General features: G+C 34.6%; 3 protein-coding genes across 4 annotated transcripts; 2 read left to right on the top strand and 1 right to left on the bottom strand.

Annotated features, from left to right (window-relative positions):
* Positions 1–625: 625 nt before the first annotated feature.
* LOC118044477 (transcription factor MYB61) lies at positions 626–2,784 on the top strand. The gene is made up of 3 exons (XM_035052764.2): positions 626–947; positions 1,081–1,210; positions 1,309–2,784. The coding sequence occupies exons 1-3, from the start codon at positions 815–817 to the stop codon at positions 2,438–2,440; spliced, it is 1,395 nt and encodes a 464-aa protein (XP_034908655.1). The 5' UTR covers positions 626–814; the 3' UTR covers positions 2,441–2,784.
* Positions 2,785–11,716: 8,932 nt separating this feature from the next.
* On the top strand, positions 11,717–12,094 carry LOC140955294 (uncharacterized). Its single transcript, XM_073407555.1, has one exon. It carries the CDS (start codon positions 11,717–11,719, stop codon positions 12,092–12,094), a length of 378 nt encoding a protein of 125 aa, XP_073263656.1.
* Positions 12,095–12,440: 346 nt separating this feature from the next.
* LOC118044476 (uncharacterized) lies at positions 12,441–16,099 on the bottom strand. 2 transcript variants are annotated; one of them, XM_035052763.2, is made up of 4 exons: positions 15,932–16,099; positions 14,689–14,869; positions 13,424–13,581; positions 12,441–12,884 (listed from the first exon to the last, which is right to left on the bottom strand). In XM_035052763.2, exons 2-4 carry the CDS (start codon positions 14,849–14,851, stop codon positions 12,777–12,779), a joined length of 429 nt encoding a protein of 142 aa, XP_034908654.1. In that variant the 5' UTR covers positions 14,852–14,869; positions 15,932–16,099; the 3' UTR covers positions 12,441–12,776. The 2 variants fall into 2 exon arrangements, with proteins under 2 accessions (XP_034908654.1, XP_034908652.1); XM_035052761.2 differs by lacking the exon at positions 15,932–16,099 and adding an exon at positions 14,976–15,908.
* Between the last annotated feature and the right edge of the window lie 1,175 nt (positions 16,100–17,274).

The following is a 17,274-nucleotide window of genomic DNA, read 5'->3' as shown; positions in this document are numbered from 1 at the left end:
TATAACATTTATAACATTTAAAAGTGTATTATTTAGCTAGAACTTTTTATTAAATTGTCAATTCACCTATTCTTTTAACTTTCTATGCTAATTGTCCAATATGCCCCCTCATCTTTAGCCTCTCTTTTTTTCCTACATCATATGTCCTTGGAAGAATCATAAAACAAAGAATCTTAATTGACAATCATCACAGGAAATTTATACTTTTTACCTCTATTGGAAGGACTGTGCATGAGCATTCACTGAGATCTTGAACAGCTTGCGAACTTCCGTCCGTTGGCGTTGAACTTACTTAAGTTACAAGCATAGGTTATTATCAACCATTGTTTAAATTTCGTCCAAAACATATAATACAATCAATGAGATGCCCCACCATTTATGCAAAAGACATTATTTCTGAGGCCCCCTCTGATGAGACGTATGTATGCAACTCAGGCTGTACTGGTAATTCATTTCCACTTCCTGACAACAAAATGAAATACATAATCATCAAAAAAAAGAAAATGAAAATAATATTAAGGGAGCAGAGAGAAATGGAGAGGTGACTTTAGCACCTTATTGATGGTGACTTATCTCTCTTGAAGGCTACCCCGTATATTAACTCAACTCCCTTTCTCCGCTGATGCTTCATTTTTCTTGGCCTCTGTCTCTCTCTCTCTCTGCCTACATCTTTTCTACTAAAGCGCTCCTTACAAATCCATTTCACAGACATCTGTGTTCATTGCTGACACTTCACCTAGGATTCAACAAAATTTGCTGTTCTAGGAAAGCTCTTTCATTATCTTACCCTCATTGCAGGGGAGTCTTTCTCTAAATGGGGAGGCACTCTTGTTGCTACAAGCAGAAGCTACGGAAAGGCCTGTGGTCACCTGAGGAAGATGAGAAACTTTTAAGGCATATTACCAAGTATGGTCATGGTTGTTGGAGTTCTGTCCCAAAGCAAGCTGGTAAGAACAACTTCACTTTCTTCATCACTTTGTTTACTGTATCCTTTGAAACTAAAGTGTGTTTATGCAATGTTCAGTATAAAAAAAAGTGCCCTGTTGATGGCATTAATCAGATTTGTATTGTGTTCTTCAGGTCTGCAAAGGTGTGGCAAGAGCTGCAGACTAAGATGGATTAATTACTTGAGGCCTGATTTGAAGAGAGGCACATTCTCACAGCTGGAAGAGAACCTCATAATTGAACTTCATGCCGTTCTAGGAAACAGGTATTCTCACTTCCCATAATTAGTCACCCCTCATTTTGAATGTCTTCTTTTTTCTCATGGAAGCTGATACTTTTGAGCTTGTTTATATGAATCCTCAGGTGGTCTCAGATTGCGGCGCAGTTGCCTGGAAGGACTGACAATGAAATAAAGAATCTGTGGAACTCTTGCTTAAAGAAAAAACTTAGGCAGAGAGGCATTGACCCTGTCACCCATAAACCGCTTTCTGAGGTTGAAGACGGAGAAGACAAGAATCCAGCTGCCAGTAGAAACCAAGATAAAGCCTCTGCAGTATCCAATACTGAACTCAAACTCCTCAAAGCTGATCATTCTAAGCCATTAGGAGCAAATTTACAGGAAAAAAGATCATCTTCAATTTCTCCTCATGGCAATCAATTGGAGAGGGAAAGTACTTCCAGCTTCAAGGCCATGAATGACAACAGCAACAATACCAATGACCATGGTAACAATAATTTGATGACACCAACAAGCAACAAGGACTTTCTCTTGGATAGGTTTACAGCTTTCCTCCATGAAGGCTCCACGAGTAATTGCCCGCCCTCGGGTTTTGTGGGACATTTCCCTCTTCCGCAATTGAATTATGCATCCAATGCCAGGCTCGCGACGAACTCAATTCCTTCTCTTTGGTTGAGCCAAACCAGTAAAGCTTCTGGCATGAATTGTGAATTCTCTTCTACTATGATACCCTCCATTCCTCCATCAGCTGTAACAAGCTCATTTCTTTCTTCTTCTATGGGCTACAAGCCTTCCATTATTGTTCCACCAGACAATCCTTCATTGCCCTCTTTTACAACCAACAGTTATCGGCCGTGGGAAACCGGTGCTCCCAGCAACAACAGTAACAGCAGTACTGGAAGCAATGGCAGTACTGAGCTGCAAAGCAACAGCTCCTTCTTTGAGAACACCATCTTTTCTTGGGGATTAGGAGACTGTAGCTCAACGGAAAAGGAGGCACAGAACCACTTGATTGGAAGCCAACAGGAGGACATCAGGTGGCCTGAATATCTTCAAAATCCATTGCTCATGGCTGCTGCTTTGCAAAATCAAAATCAGCAATCCTTGTACAATGAGATAAAAACAGAAACACATCTCCTAACAGAAAATTCAAGTGGTATGTGGCCTGATAACCAGCAGGAACAAGAACCTTTGCAGAATCCTGATATATGTCCGAAAGATATGCAGAGAATCACAGCATCTTATGGATATGTTTAGCTTGCATTGGTACATGGAGCGTCAATTTAGAGGAAATATTAATTATAGAGGCTTGAACAGAAGCTTTTTTTCATTTACAGGTGTGCGTGCCATAGATTTTTCTCTTGTACATAGGTCTGATACAGTTAAAACATTTCTTAACCTCTGGTTTTGGAATAGTTGTGAGCAAAACAAATCCTTTTTTTCAGCTTTTTTACTTCTGGGTGTGGGGTAGAATTGCAGAATAAGGCTACTACTGCCTGTGTATGTTCTCTTCTTTGCCTCATTGCATATTCATCATCATGTTGCAATTCTCTCTGTAAACAATCCAAAACAAACGTTATTTGTCGAAGGGTTTTTTTCAATCTTTCTTCTTAGTGCAGCATGAGTGAATATCTGACCATCCTTGTCAAATTGGATAATTTAGTGTTTCTTTTTTTCTTTTCCGTTTATCCAAAACCTTCCTCTAGGAATTGGTAAATTGATAATCAGGTGAACCTGAAATCTTTTTCTCCGGGAGACAATTGATACTAATCACTTGAACAGCTGCATCTGTTCACTTTTTTCTGCCTACAATTTAAAGAGCACAGCACTTGCAATACGTCTCATTCATTTAAGACTCAAGAAACCATTCCTCCCCGCTCCCTTTTTCATCTGCATGCGCCCCCCCCCCCCCCAAACGCACGCACACACGCAATGAACATAATCACACATGTGAAAGTGTGCAGATTAATATGCATGAAGAAGAGAAGAGGTGAGGGCACCATTTAATAATAGAAGCAAGTTAGGAAAGGGAAACAGAGAGTTCTTCACTTTCTAGTCCGTACACGGGGGATAATGACTGTCAATCTAACAAGGGCCATATGTGTATGTACATATGCTCATGACCTCTAGCTTTCTTAGAACACTAACATTATCTTAAAAAAAAACATTTTATATGTAAAGCAAGAAACTTCCAATTCATGTGAAAAGATCTGTCAAGTCGATAGTGAATTAAAGAAGAAATTGTATATCTGTACACGCACATATATAGCAAATCACTGTCATCTACTTGTCAGCATTCTGCAGAGAGTTGTCCTTGTACGATACTGGGCCAACGCACAACTGATATGAGACTACACACATTTTCATTACCGTTTATTGGCCGCAGTTGAAATTTGCTTGGGATTTAAGAAACGAGCCTGAAGAGTTAAAATCAGTTGAAAATGCTAGGCCTCCTTCCTTCCTCCCTTCCTTCCTCGGAAGTCATGATGAGAAGGATCATATTGTTGGCACAGGAGTGAGGAAAGGAGAAGGAAACTCCCTTGCAAACCAAAAGAGATCGGTATCTTTATAGCACTTGTATAATCAACTTCAGAACACAAGCACACTTTCCAGTTGTTTCTACTTTTTCATAGGCACCAAGCTCATAGGATCAGCTAGAGAGGTTGGAGGAAATTGATGGGAAATTAACATTCAAATGAAAATAACTAGTGACATTGATGGGTCTGGATAAAAGGAAGGGCAAGCTTTCTCTCATCAGAATTCCAATGATTAATGGACAGCAGAACTAGTTGTGGACTGGATTGGACTGGGTCAGAGGAGGACCCACTATGGACAGATAATCCTTCTTACGTGACTCGAAGCCAGCCGAGGAAGATAATCCTTTGCGCAGCCGCATGGGCAGCCATGCCCCCCTCCACTCTCAGCTCACCAGATGGATCATCAAATGAGCAGGCCAAATTATTGGGCCTTTTTGTTTCATCTGTGAATTCTTTCAAACTAATAATTGATGGGTGACCACCGTTCAATTATTTGCCCTTGGAATTTGGCTCTAACACATACTCCCCACCGTCCCGTTTCTTTCCCCAAGGCCACAGCGCTGCAGGCATCGATGCTAAAATCTTAACCACGCAAGGGCATACATATTAAAATGTTGATAAGGGACTATATGTTATATCTAATTTTTTTTTTAATTGATATGATTTCCATTTGCTGGGAGCTCCTTGGAGCTCATACTAACTTCAAGAAATGTGGTTCATTCTTAAATAATTGACAGTAGAACGAACAGTATTCAAAAGAAAATAGAATTATTTGCAGTTTTGGACCATAAAAGAAAAAATAAATAAATAAACGAATTATTTCCAGTTATGCAATCCAATTATTGAGGAAATGACTGAATGGCAATGAGACAAGACAATTGTCAGGAAATTACGAAGTCAATACTATCCAACAAATTAAAAAGACCTCCAGTCCTTGATTTGACTTTCAAATTTACAAGAATTTCAAATCCCCAATTATTTTGTTTTCTTTTTCGGGGAAACCCTCTAATTAAAGTCGAAGAACACCCAGGACACTAAATGTATTTTATTATTATTATTATGAAAGTAGATCATTATTAAAGAAGATAATTATTTTAATAATAATAATAATAATAATTTTCTTCCTCTAACTACCATTCCTGCTTTGCCACTCAATTTTCTTATAACCATTTCTGAACTTCAGCCGGTGTGATGGAGAGGCGTTAAAATCCAATCAAAAGACAGAAACGGAAAAAGAATTGTCAAAGAGTTTAAATTTGAAGAAGAGGGAAACGTGCTTAAATTGTCGAGTGAAGAAAAAGATAACCATTATTATTAATTTTAGTGTAGGTTGTGAGGAGATTTATTGTATATTTAAACAGTGTAATTATTATTATTTTACCTTTCATGTTTTGGCATCGAGGGTAAAATTATATTTTCTATAAGATTCCAATGCTATTTGAGAATTGATTGGGAACAAGAATGTTATTCTATACAGTACAGTAAAAATACTAAATTGCCTTTAGACTCAAAAGATTTGGCCTTCGATCCAGGGGTGTTTGTGTCTTGACATGTTTATTTGTATAGTGAAATAACATTTGTCTTAGAAATATTAACCTTTTAGTGAGGGGTTGTCATGTCTTTGTATGCTTTATGTACATTAAATTTCACTTTTGCCCTTTGAGTTCGATAAATTAAAGGCTGTTTGGGAGAGTATTTTTGTATTTGTATCATGGTTTGTTTGTTTGTTTTTTTTTTTTTTTTTTGTAATATTCGTATGCCCTTAGAGCTGTTTTATCAATTTGCATTATTATAATTTAATAAATTGATAAAGTTAGCCCACACGTGCCATGCATGCATAGGCTCATCGTCACCCCCCACTCTATTCAGGTGGCGTATGGGGGAACATACGGTGGTAAAAAAAGGTTGATCGCTTATTCACTCGACACGGAAGGTGATAGATCATCTTTTAGGGTGGCGTATGTTGTCATGTGAGCGGCGGTTTGATGACGATTGATCTTTGTCCCCCTCCCTTTCTTTTCTCTTTCTCATGCCTCGGTATATGTGCAGAGCTTTGACAAATTCAATTGTGTCCTCCAATTTGTATTTGTTTTAGGTTTGGTCCTCATTCTTTTGATTTCTATTTTTGTCAGATTTGATGCTTCTTTAAGTTTGTTTTGTTTTTAATTCATCCCAAATCATTTAATCTAATTAGATTTTTTTTATCAATCTAGTTTTTATTCTTTATATTGCTATATATATATATTTATCATTTTCTTCATTTATTTTGTTTTTCAATTTAGTGCCTAATTAGTTTCTTTCAATTATTTTTGTGCATTGTTTAGTCCTCATTGTTTTAATTTTAGTTATTTTAAATTTTTATTTTTTTATGGTTTGAATTTTTTCTGTGGTTTTTTCATGTTTGCCTTTTATAGGGTAATCTCAGTTTCATAACCTAGTCCACCAGTTTAGACGATTAACCTAGTTTAAATTTGATCTTTTTTAGGGTTTTTATTTTATTTATTTTGTTTTGTTTTCATCATTTGATATTGAATTGTTGGGTTATGAGCTTCTTGATTTATTCTGATTTCATTTTTATTGGGTTATCCTTGCCTCACATTTCAGATTGAAAGTTGAGTTAAACTGAATTGGCTTGGTTTTTTTTTTTAATTATGTTTTTTTTTCCTTTTCCATTGAATTATTGATCATTGAGCATGTTTTATTAAATATTATTTAAAAACAAATGCACGCGTGATGGGTTATCCCGAGTGTGGGGTGGTAAAATTAACTCGAGTTAGCTTGCATTTTCTTACTACGTTTTTTTATTTAACTTTGGTATTTTTTGTCAAGTGCTTCTTTTGAAGGTTTGATTCTTTTTCCTTGATTTTTTTATGGGTTTTTATTTTTTTAATTTCATCATTTTGCATGAAATAATTTGCCCTTGAGCTTTGTCATTTTTTCAGTTTTCTTTATGTTTGGCTATTATGATGGTGGGTTGGTAAAGTTAACTCGAGTTACCTTATGGTTTTTATTATTATTATTATTATTATTATTATTATTATTAAACTTTGTTTTGTTTGCTAGGTGCTTCTTTTGAAATTTTTTTTTATCCCTTTCTCATATTGCAGGTTGTGAGTTTTTCAAGTTAGGCCGAGTTGATTCGGGTTCACTATTTTGGCATTATATTTTTATATGTTTTTTCGTCTTTGACTTTAGGTTATTAAGTCTTGAACTTTGCGATTTCTTTTTTATTTTCTTTCTGCGTGTTATTTTATTCTTATATCGTGAGTCATGCTTTAGTAAATTTAACCCGATTTATTTCGTGTTATCATCGTTTGAATCTTATTTTTTTTTCCTTGAGAAAATTTGGGCAGGCTCGCGGCATAGCGCGGGTCACCTGTCTAGTTCTCTACTAAATAATAACACGTCATTTTGTCTAAAACGTTTCACCTCACTTACTTGTTACGCATCATTTTGTTTAATATTACAATTTTTAGTAATGCTATATGTGTGGAAGAAGGTTGATTTTTTTTTCTTATTCTCTTCTAGAATGCCTAAGATGTTATAGATGCAATAAATACATGATTATGAAATGATGAAAGAATGATGAATTGATTAGTGCAATCTCTTTCCCCCTACCTTTCTTCTTCTTCTTTTATGTGATTTCAGTGCAACCTTCATTTTAGGCCACTACGAAACATAGCTTTGTATTTTAGCCACTCCTAGGTTTTGTTTAGGTTGGTTCTATTACAGTGTTGTTCACAAGAAGTGGTATTAAAGTCATTGATCTTCGGACTCAAGCTATTGTTCCTGATGCCAGGTCCTAAGATCTCAGAAGGTTTGAGGAATCATTGGAAGCTGCGAATAATGAACAATTACAAAAATATAAGCAACTTATGAAATCACTAGAAGTTACCAAGTTTGTTAAAGAAACTAAGTTTAAGAAGCTCAAAGAACTCATTAATGGGTTGTCCTACCAGCAAAACACTTTTTTATAGAAGTTACAACATACTCCTAGTGAGCCCAACACTAAAAGTGACTATCCAGCATTCAACCAAGAGGATCTTGTTACAATATCAGATTAGGCTTGTGATGGTAGCCACTCCACTTATAAGGTACACAAACCCAAAATAGACTTTTTTAATTTTGATAGTGATGATATGCATAAGTGGTTATTAAATGTAATCATATATATATATATATATATATATAAAAGAGATTTTTAAGGCTAAAAAACTTAAGTTAGCTCTTTACTATCTAGATGGAATGGCCTTGTACTAGCACCAAGAACTTCATGAAAAAAGCAAAAGTGATCAAAGGGTGACTTAGGGTGAATATGTAGAGGCAATATGTTGTCGGTTTAGGGGTCAGAATGATCCACTAAAATAGCTTAAGGATCTTAAATAGATGAGAGATTTGGAAAGTTACATTAGGGACTTTTACACGCTATGGAATAAGGTTTAAATCAATGAGAAGCTACCTTAGTATTTTTCTTAGCAGGATTCTAAGTGAAAATCAATAACTTAGTTAAGATGTTTGAACCTAAAGTCTTAAATCAAGCCTACAACCTGACACTTTTATAAGAAAACACTTTAGCTTATAGAAGATTTCACCAAAATTACAATAAACTTGTCTCATTAACATCAACCAAACAACTCAATCTAGGCCTAGCAATAATAATAATAATAAATCTTATAAAATTTCACCTATATTAATCTCTAATAATCTTAAACAACCTATTACCCATTTCTAACCACATCTAATACAAACCTACCATGAAGCCCATTAAATCTATAAGGAATAATGGGTTTAATGAGAAGAGAGCCAATGAATTGTGTTTTTTGGTATGATGAAAGGTATATACCAAGCCATAAATGTAAAAATAGGAAACTATATTCCTTGTGTATAGTGGATGGTGATGGTAAAGAGGTAGATGATGGTAAGAATATTGTTGAGAAAGAAGCTAGCCTTGAACAAGTGACCCCTTACATATCTATCAATATATTGAAAGGAGTTACTAGTTTCCACACTCTCAGGATGATTGGTAAGGTGGATAAACACCCGTCTTTTATTATGGTAAACTCAAGAAGTACCCATAACTTTATTGACTCCAACATAGCCATCAAGTTATAATACGACCTTAGAATAATCAAGCTATTAACAATGAAGGCAGTTAATGGGGGGAATGATGTTGTTTATAATTATTTAAAAGAATTTTAAGTGGAAAATACAGGGGAATAATTTCATAACTAATCTATTCATTATTGAACTGAATAGTTGTGATGGTTGGCAACTTTAAGAGACATTGTATCAAATTACAAGGAGATATGAATGTCTTTTAATTGGTAAGGGTATGAAGTGGTGATCAAGGGGGATAATCCCATCAAGTTATAGACTATCAGATTTGAAAAGTTTAATAGTCTACTAGACAATTCTACTTGAATAATAGAGGTCAATTTTTATAGCCTAAGACTAATTTCAGAAATGGCTGGTGACTTGTATTTGATATTTGTTACCCTCTCACCTAACAACGAAGGGAACCCTACTTTAGAACTAATACTAAAAACATATCAAAACCTATTTAAAGAACCTAGAGGCTTACCACCACTAAGGCTACAAGATCATTCAACTCCTCTAAAAGATGGAATTAATTTGAGGCCTTACAAACATTTTAGACTTCAAAAAGATGTGGTAAAGAAGATGATGTTTGAAATGTTAGAATATAGGATTATACAGCCAAGCCACAATCCTTTTGCTTCCTCAATTGTCTTAATGAAGAAAAAAGACAATTCATGGAGACTTTGTGTGGATTACAAAGCATAAACTCATAATCAATAAAAAATATTATATACCTCTTATTGAAGAATTACTAGAATAATTAGTAGGTGCAACTATCTTTTCTAAGATTGATTTAAGGGCTGACTACCACCGAATTAGAATAAGTCATGAGGATATTTCCAAGACTGCATTCAAAACCCATAATAGCCATTATGAATTTTCTATTATACATTTTGGCTTAACCAATGATCTAACCATTTTCCAAAATTTGATGAATGAAGTCTCTCGTGAGCATCTTAGAAAGTTTGTCTTAGTAATACTTTGATGATACTTTAATCTACAACCAAACTTCCAATGATCACCTAAGACATCTACAAATTGTGTTTGAGTTGCCATGGTCCCAAAAATTGGTTGCTAAAAATAGTAAGTGTATTTTCTGTAGTGACATAGTGGAGTACTTTGGGCATATTATCTCTAAGATAAGAGTGGCTACTAACCTTAAAAAAATACAAGCAATAATGGACTGATAAATTTCCAACATTATCAAACAACTTAGAGGGTTCTTGCAGCTAATTGGTTACTATAAAATTTTTATTAAAGACTATGGTTCCATATATAAACCCTTAACTAAGTTACTTAAAAAACATGGGTTTGAATGGGAATGAAAAAGCTATTCCAGCCTTTAGACTTCTTAAGAAAGTCATGACTAAACCACTTGTTCTAGTATTGCCATATTTGAATAAATTATTTATGGTAGAGTTTGACACTTTAAGTGTGGAATAAGGGTAGTTCTTATGCAAAAAGGACTTATAGCAAGCCTCTAGGTTACAAGTAACAAGTATTGTTTGAGTATGAAAGGGAAATGCTGACAATATTCCATATTGTCACCAAGTGGAGACATTGTTTATAGGACAAACATTTTAAAGTCAAGACCGACCATATCATCCTGAAGTACTTATTGGACCAAAGGGCAACTTTTCCCTTTCAATACTTATGGCTAGCTGAATTAATAGGTTATAACTATGAAATTGAGTATAAAAAAGAAAGAGAAAATGTAGCAGTTGGTGCACTTACTAGAATCACTAATATAAAACTATGTACTTTGGGGTTATCTACCATTTCAACGAATCTTATAGAAGAAATCAAAGCCTTATAAGTGAAGGATAAGATAGTAAAGGCTATTATCCAGGACCTTCACTGGGATCCTATATTCTATTTTCACTGCAAATAGGTCAATAACCACTTTAACATGAAGGGAAGGTTTGGTTGGTAATGATCTTACATTGCATTAGAAACTAATATCATTTTATTATGATATTGCTATGGGAAGGCATCTATGTCTTTATTACTAGTTGAAAAAGCTAGTAATATAAATATATTAAACAATTAACAAGAAAATGCTTTGTATATCAGAAGAAAAAGGATGAAAATGTACTTCCATCAAGATCGATACAACCTCTCCCTATTCTACAAGCACCATTCATAGACATTAGTATATATCAGAAGAAAAAGGATGAAAATGTACTTCCATCAAGATCGATACAACCTCTCCCTATTCTACAAGCACCATTCATAGACATTAGTATGGATTTCATCGAAGGCTTGCCTAAATTTGATGAAAATGAAATCATTTTGGTGGTGGTGGACCAATTTAGCAAATAAGCACACTTTATGATCTTTAACTCATCCCTACACTACTTCATGAGTAGCTAAGATCTTTACAAATTACATGGCTTATCAGCTATCATTGTAAGCGATCGAGATCCAATCTTTCTTAATCAATTCTGGAACTAACTTTTCATTCATTAAGTGGTTGATTTACATTACTCTACTGCCTATCACTCTTAGTCTAATGGACAAACTAAGATAGTTAACAAGTTCCTATACATGATAGGTGAATTACCAACAAACTAGATCAAATAGTTATTTCTAGTTGAGTGGTGGTATAACACCAACTTTCATACTTCAACTAAGGCTACTAGCTATAAGGTATTGTATGGTCTTACTCCACCAACTCATATACCCTATTTCCCTAAAGATTATATGGTGGAGGCTGATGATAATCACTTGACTACTTAGAGAAGAAATGTTAAGACCAATTTACAACTGCTCAGCATATGATGGTTCACGTGGAAAACAAAAAAAAGGAGTGAAAGAACATTTGAAACAGAAGACCTTGTCTATCTCAAATTGCAACCATATCGATAAAAAACCTGTAGCACACAAAATTTCCTCGAAAATGGCATCAAAATACCATGGTCAATACTTGGATTTGGAGAGAACTGGCATTGTGGCATATCGTTTGGACCTACCCTCCTCCGTAGCAATACAATCGGTGTTCCATGTGTCACAACTGAAGAAGCATATTGGCAACAAAGTGGTTGAATCTTCTCCACCCCAATTTCCCAAGGCGCCAACTCTTCAACCTCAGGTTGTTCTCAACTGCAGAATGGTTGAAAGGAGTAATAAGGTAGCAACCCAGGTTTTGATTCACTGGAAGAACCAATCCCCATCGGACGCTACTTGGGAATTTGTGGAAGAATTCAATTTCAGGTTTCCTCAGTTCTCCCATGAGGACAAGGTTGAATCGAAAAAGAGAGAACTGTCAAGAGTTTAAGAGGGAAACATACAAAAATTATCAAGTGAAAGAGATAACCGTTTATTATTCTCAACCAAATAACAACGCATCGTTTTGTCTTAAGCACTGCACCTCACTTACCACGAACCATTTTGTTTAATGTTTTAGTATTTACTATTTAGTATATGCGCATGTGTGGAAAAAAGGCTGATTTTCTTTCTCCTCCTCTTCCAGAATGCATAAGCTATTATATATGCAACAAATTGTAACAGAATGCATGATTATGAAATGAGGAAAGAATAATGAATTAATCAGTGCAATCTCTCTATCTTCCCCCCTTTACGTGATTTTAGTACAACCTTCATTGCAGGACACTACCACATAGAGCTTTGTAAATCGGATTTTATTCAGGTTGGTTCCATTACAGTGTTGCAGGCAACAGGAATATGTGTTCAGCATTATTCTCTTCAACACAGTAATTTCTTAATGCAAGAGAAACTGCTTACATATGTTCCACGGGATACACCATAATTAGCATTCCTAATTATGTGTTCAGGAGTCACTACCTCCTACTATACTTTCTCGTAGAGACAAAATACTCCAGAAGTTCACAATATGAATGCTTGTGATGATAAGACACCAGGAAAATTATAGCAGCATCGCATCCCTCAAACAGACCTCATCCAGTGCCCAGGGGAGCACAAACAGAAGTTGGGTGTTATCACAATGCATTTATCATCCTCTTCATCTCAGCAGACCTCCTGGGATCTAGCTCTTCAATTGCTCTCTCGGTGAGAACATGCTTGATACGACACATTGACTTCCTCACCTGAATTTCATTGTTCATTCACACAGAACAGAATTTCCCATTAGGTTTGTTAGAGTATAAAAGGGGGCAAAACAAAACAAGAGTCTGCATCATAACACTGACATAAGAAATTAAAAGAGAGGCATTATTCCAGGAATCCTTCTTTTACTTGATCGTCTTTGCAAGATATCAAAACACAAGTGAGAGTACATGGCAAGGCAGCTTATAATTGTCCTAATTCATCTGCCATGCACGCAAGCTTTTTAGTTTCTAAATGCATCGGCTTCTCTATTAGATAAAGCTAGGGTGAACAAAAGGGAGAAAATGATTATGAAACACATTAAGCCCATGTTTGCATGCATATGAAAAGCCAAATAATTTCCTTGGTCTTTCTGATTAGTAAGAAGATTATGTGAGATTTATTTTTAATGATTCACTGGTTTTAAGGCCAACATATTTAAGTCAGTATTGGTGCAGGAAGATAAAGGAAAGCATTTGAGCTGAGAGAAACAATAATGACACGCTCATATCACTATACAAGCAAAGAAAATTGGATATACCTTGGGTAAGCGTTCTGGATTGGGAAATCTGAAGTTCTGGGCATGAAGCATCTGGCGTTGAGTCATCAGCATGTTTTTCTCCTTCAACATAACATACCATAACTTATGAAGATCGTCCCAAGCCTTTAAGCGTAGTTCAGAAGCTTTCCAACTTCGCCCTGGAGAAGGTACAGGTTAAGAGGAAAACACATTCAGTAAAAATAAAGGTTATCGTTTTGCTGAGAGGAACAGAACATAGAGTTTTCATAGATAAGACAGTTTTCTAAGTTGAATAAAGTACTTTGTATTACACTTGCAAAGAAAACGCCATGATGTGCAGAGTAAGATACCATAAAATTGTCAAAAAGAAAATAATTTACACTTGGGCATTTTCAGCACGTTCAGAGGCAATTTATCTGCGAGGTTAGTATCATATAAATTAATATTGAGTCTTTGCTCTATCATTCATTCAGGAAACACAAAAACTAGGGTATAAGAACCACCAAGCATGCAAGTGCACAAGTCTAATATAGCAGGCTTCAAAATAATATCAAGTCATGCAAATATGTACTGCTAATTTATCAGTTCAATTGTTCCAGCCAAGAAAACTTTGGACCTTAAAGCACTTGGACTCATGAACTTTTTGTCACACAAATTGAATCGACAATGAAGAAATTGCAGCAAAATATATAATTGCCCATACAACAGTTTATTTTATAGTGCTCATTATCACAATCCCACACATCCAATAAAATAGGTTTCAGAGTAAGCCAGTCCAACAAATGCATCCCAATCTTTCCCAAAATCTTATCTTGATTCCACATGGCTTGTTGTAAGGCCCTTCTATTTCAGCTATGCCTGTATGTAACACTATATATATTTTAAAACCATGAGCTCCACCAGATTGCCTAATGGGCAAGATGGTAACAAGGAAATAACTCTGGTAAACATTCTAGAAAATGAAGAATATCTTGCATTTATAAAACCATATATGCATCACCTTTGATGACAGAATCAACCACGTGAAAGGTGATCAGTTAGCTACAACCAGAGGCGTTTGATCCTATGTATACATAAATGATTGGATATTATTCTGATATTATTGTGCTTCAATTTTTCCTTCTGTTTTCTTTTCAATTTCTTAACCTTCATGTGTTGAATGCTGCTCTCGTTTCACTAATCAGAAAAGAAACAATAAATTGTTTACCAGCAATATGATGAAATGAAGGGTGGTGTGGTACTCAATTAGTAAAATAAAAGAAAAGAATAAGAGCATCATATCATACCGTATACAATCGGTTTATCCCCATCCTCGCTCCTGTCAAACTCAAAGAAGTCCTTAAGTGGGTTATGTCCAGATGTAGCTGTAGCAGCAGCAGCAGAGGCAGCGGGAGTTTCAGATTTAGCAGCAGCAAGGAGTGTCCTCCCAGTAAATCTTGTCAAAAACATGATTGAAAAATCAGATATCTGCATACACAATTGAGCAAGAAAATGAATTAGGGAAAACCAGAAAATAAAAACAAAGACAAACACTAGAAAACAAATCGTTTGTGGTGATGGGATATATATCAACATTTGAGCCTGCATTCACATATTTTGGACCAAATATGCGTTGGCATGCAATTTTATTGTCAATAAATAAGTAAATAAATAAAAAGAAAGCCATCTGAGCTTTCAAAACCAAATCATTCAATTTTTCAATTAAAATCCTTCTAATCAACTTAATCAAAATATAAATGAAAACGGCAGCTGGGATTTATGATGCTTCTGAAATCCAAAATAGATGAGTGTGAATCCCACGTCAAACAGTTAATACAGATTTTTTATTAAGAAATTATTCCGAGTGATTATAAATTTCAACAAAAGAAAAATTATGCCAAACATAAAGCAAACAGAGAACAAGCAAGTGGAATTTTCTCAAAAGCCCAACACTTGTTTGGCACCGTCATCCCTTGAGATTTCATGCGATCACACAAAACAAAATAACAGGTGAACATAAATTATCATGAGAAATGAAATAACATTTTAACAAACTTGTCTAGTTTGTAAAGTCTCAGAATCATTAAACAAACGAACACCTAAGAGTGACAAACACGACAGCAAAGTGGAGATGCAAAAGCAAGTGTCCCAAAAAACCAGTGCAAGTCCAACAAACCAAACTATTGTTCAACCAAGCTACCAAGACAGCGCCTTTATCTTAAACCACCATATGCAGCAACATCTACATGCATTTCGAGCAAAAACCACCCACAACCACATCTTTACCCTCTAATCCCCACAAAACAGACTCTTTTCAAGCATTTTCAAACACAAACAGCAGAATCATCATTAGTTACTTCAAGCCCTAACTGTTCTCGAGTTCCTTTTAAACTGAAAATCATCAATGAGAGATACCGAAACCAAACGACCCTAAAGCTTATTAACTGAGTTAATGACATATTAAGACTCAATTCATGCTTATGAAAGTTCCAATCATATTCGAACAATCACCTACACTTCAAGTCGTTTCAAAATAAAAGTTATTTGTACCTATATGCAGTCTCTTAAATCGGATTAGTGCCCTAAAGTCATCCTCTAAAGTGTTATGGCGTCGACTGGGGATGCAGGGAAGTCAGTTGAAGAGGCTGGTCGCGCTTCGGCTGTTGGGGTATTGGAGTGGTTTTGCAGAACTGAGGTTTTATGTGGAAATGGGCTTTTGGACTTGGACTTTCTACAGAAGTGTGCTATTTGAAGATGCTGGAAATGGGCTATGTGAAAAGGTTTGGGTTTTACATCTTTTCTCTGTTTTTCTTCTTTGTTTGTTTTTTTTTTAATTATTTTATTATTTCGGAAATTCTACGGAAATTAACATTAAGTCGGATAAAAGAAAAATATAAGAAAAAAATTATGTTTATAAAGTAGGGGTTTTTTTTTTTAAAAAAAAAAATTCAACATCGAAATGAGAATAATCAAAGAGTCAAATGATCAAAAAATAAAAAAAAAAAACATTATTCCAAAAATAGCTTAAGCTCGCCAATATTAACCCATCAAACTAACATGTCAGATTATAAAATCGAAATAACCTGAGGAAAAAAAATCATGAAATTTAGTTTTTAAAAAGGTCAATGTTGAATTATGAGATGAGAGAAAAATAAGTCAAAAAACAATTGATGTCAGCCCTTGTAAGCTTATAAACCCCATGTCCCGAGTCATTTGATCGAAAGCATCAAACACAAAAAAGCCACAAATACTAATTCTTAACAAATTAAATATTAAATGATAAAATAAATAAATAAAATCAACCACATAAAATGATCTAAGAGAAAAAAAAAACAATAATATAAAGCATAAGAAAATATATGAGCCCACTTAAGTTAATCTATCAAACCAATACGCCAAATCATGAGATCAAGATAACCATATAAAAAGAAAATTAAAAAAAAAAACATGAAGCTTATTTAAAAAACAAAATAAAAATTTAATGTCGAGTAATGATATTGAAAAAGAAAATAAGTAAAAAAATAATTTTGAACCGTGACTTGAGCCATTTCATTATAAGCATCAAACCTTGAAAAACCACAAGACCTATTTTTTAATAAATTAAATGTTAATTAAGAGAAAAATCAATCACATAAAAAAAGAATTTAAAAAAAAAATAGCAATTAAAAGAATGAGAACCAATTTTTTTTTTTAAATAATGGATGGATAATTTTGGATTTAAGGGCTAAATTGAAAAGAAAAAATCAATTTTACAAAAAGAATTAAAGAAGAAACAACCAAGAGAATGAGCACCAAATCTTAAAAAAATAAAAATTAATTTTTTTTATTAAATGATAAAATTGAAAACAATTGAAAATTTACAAAATATGCAAGAAAAAAATTAAGGAAAAAAA

The sequence above is a fragment of the Populus alba genome, chromosome 2, assembly GCF_005239225.2.
Source record: "Populus alba chromosome 2, ASM523922v2, whole genome shotgun sequence".
Taxonomy (NCBI): Eukaryota; Viridiplantae; Streptophyta; class Magnoliopsida; order Malpighiales; family Salicaceae; genus Populus; species Populus alba.
Note: the sequence above shows the minus strand (reverse complement) of the source record. Positions and strands in the feature narration are given on the sequence as shown.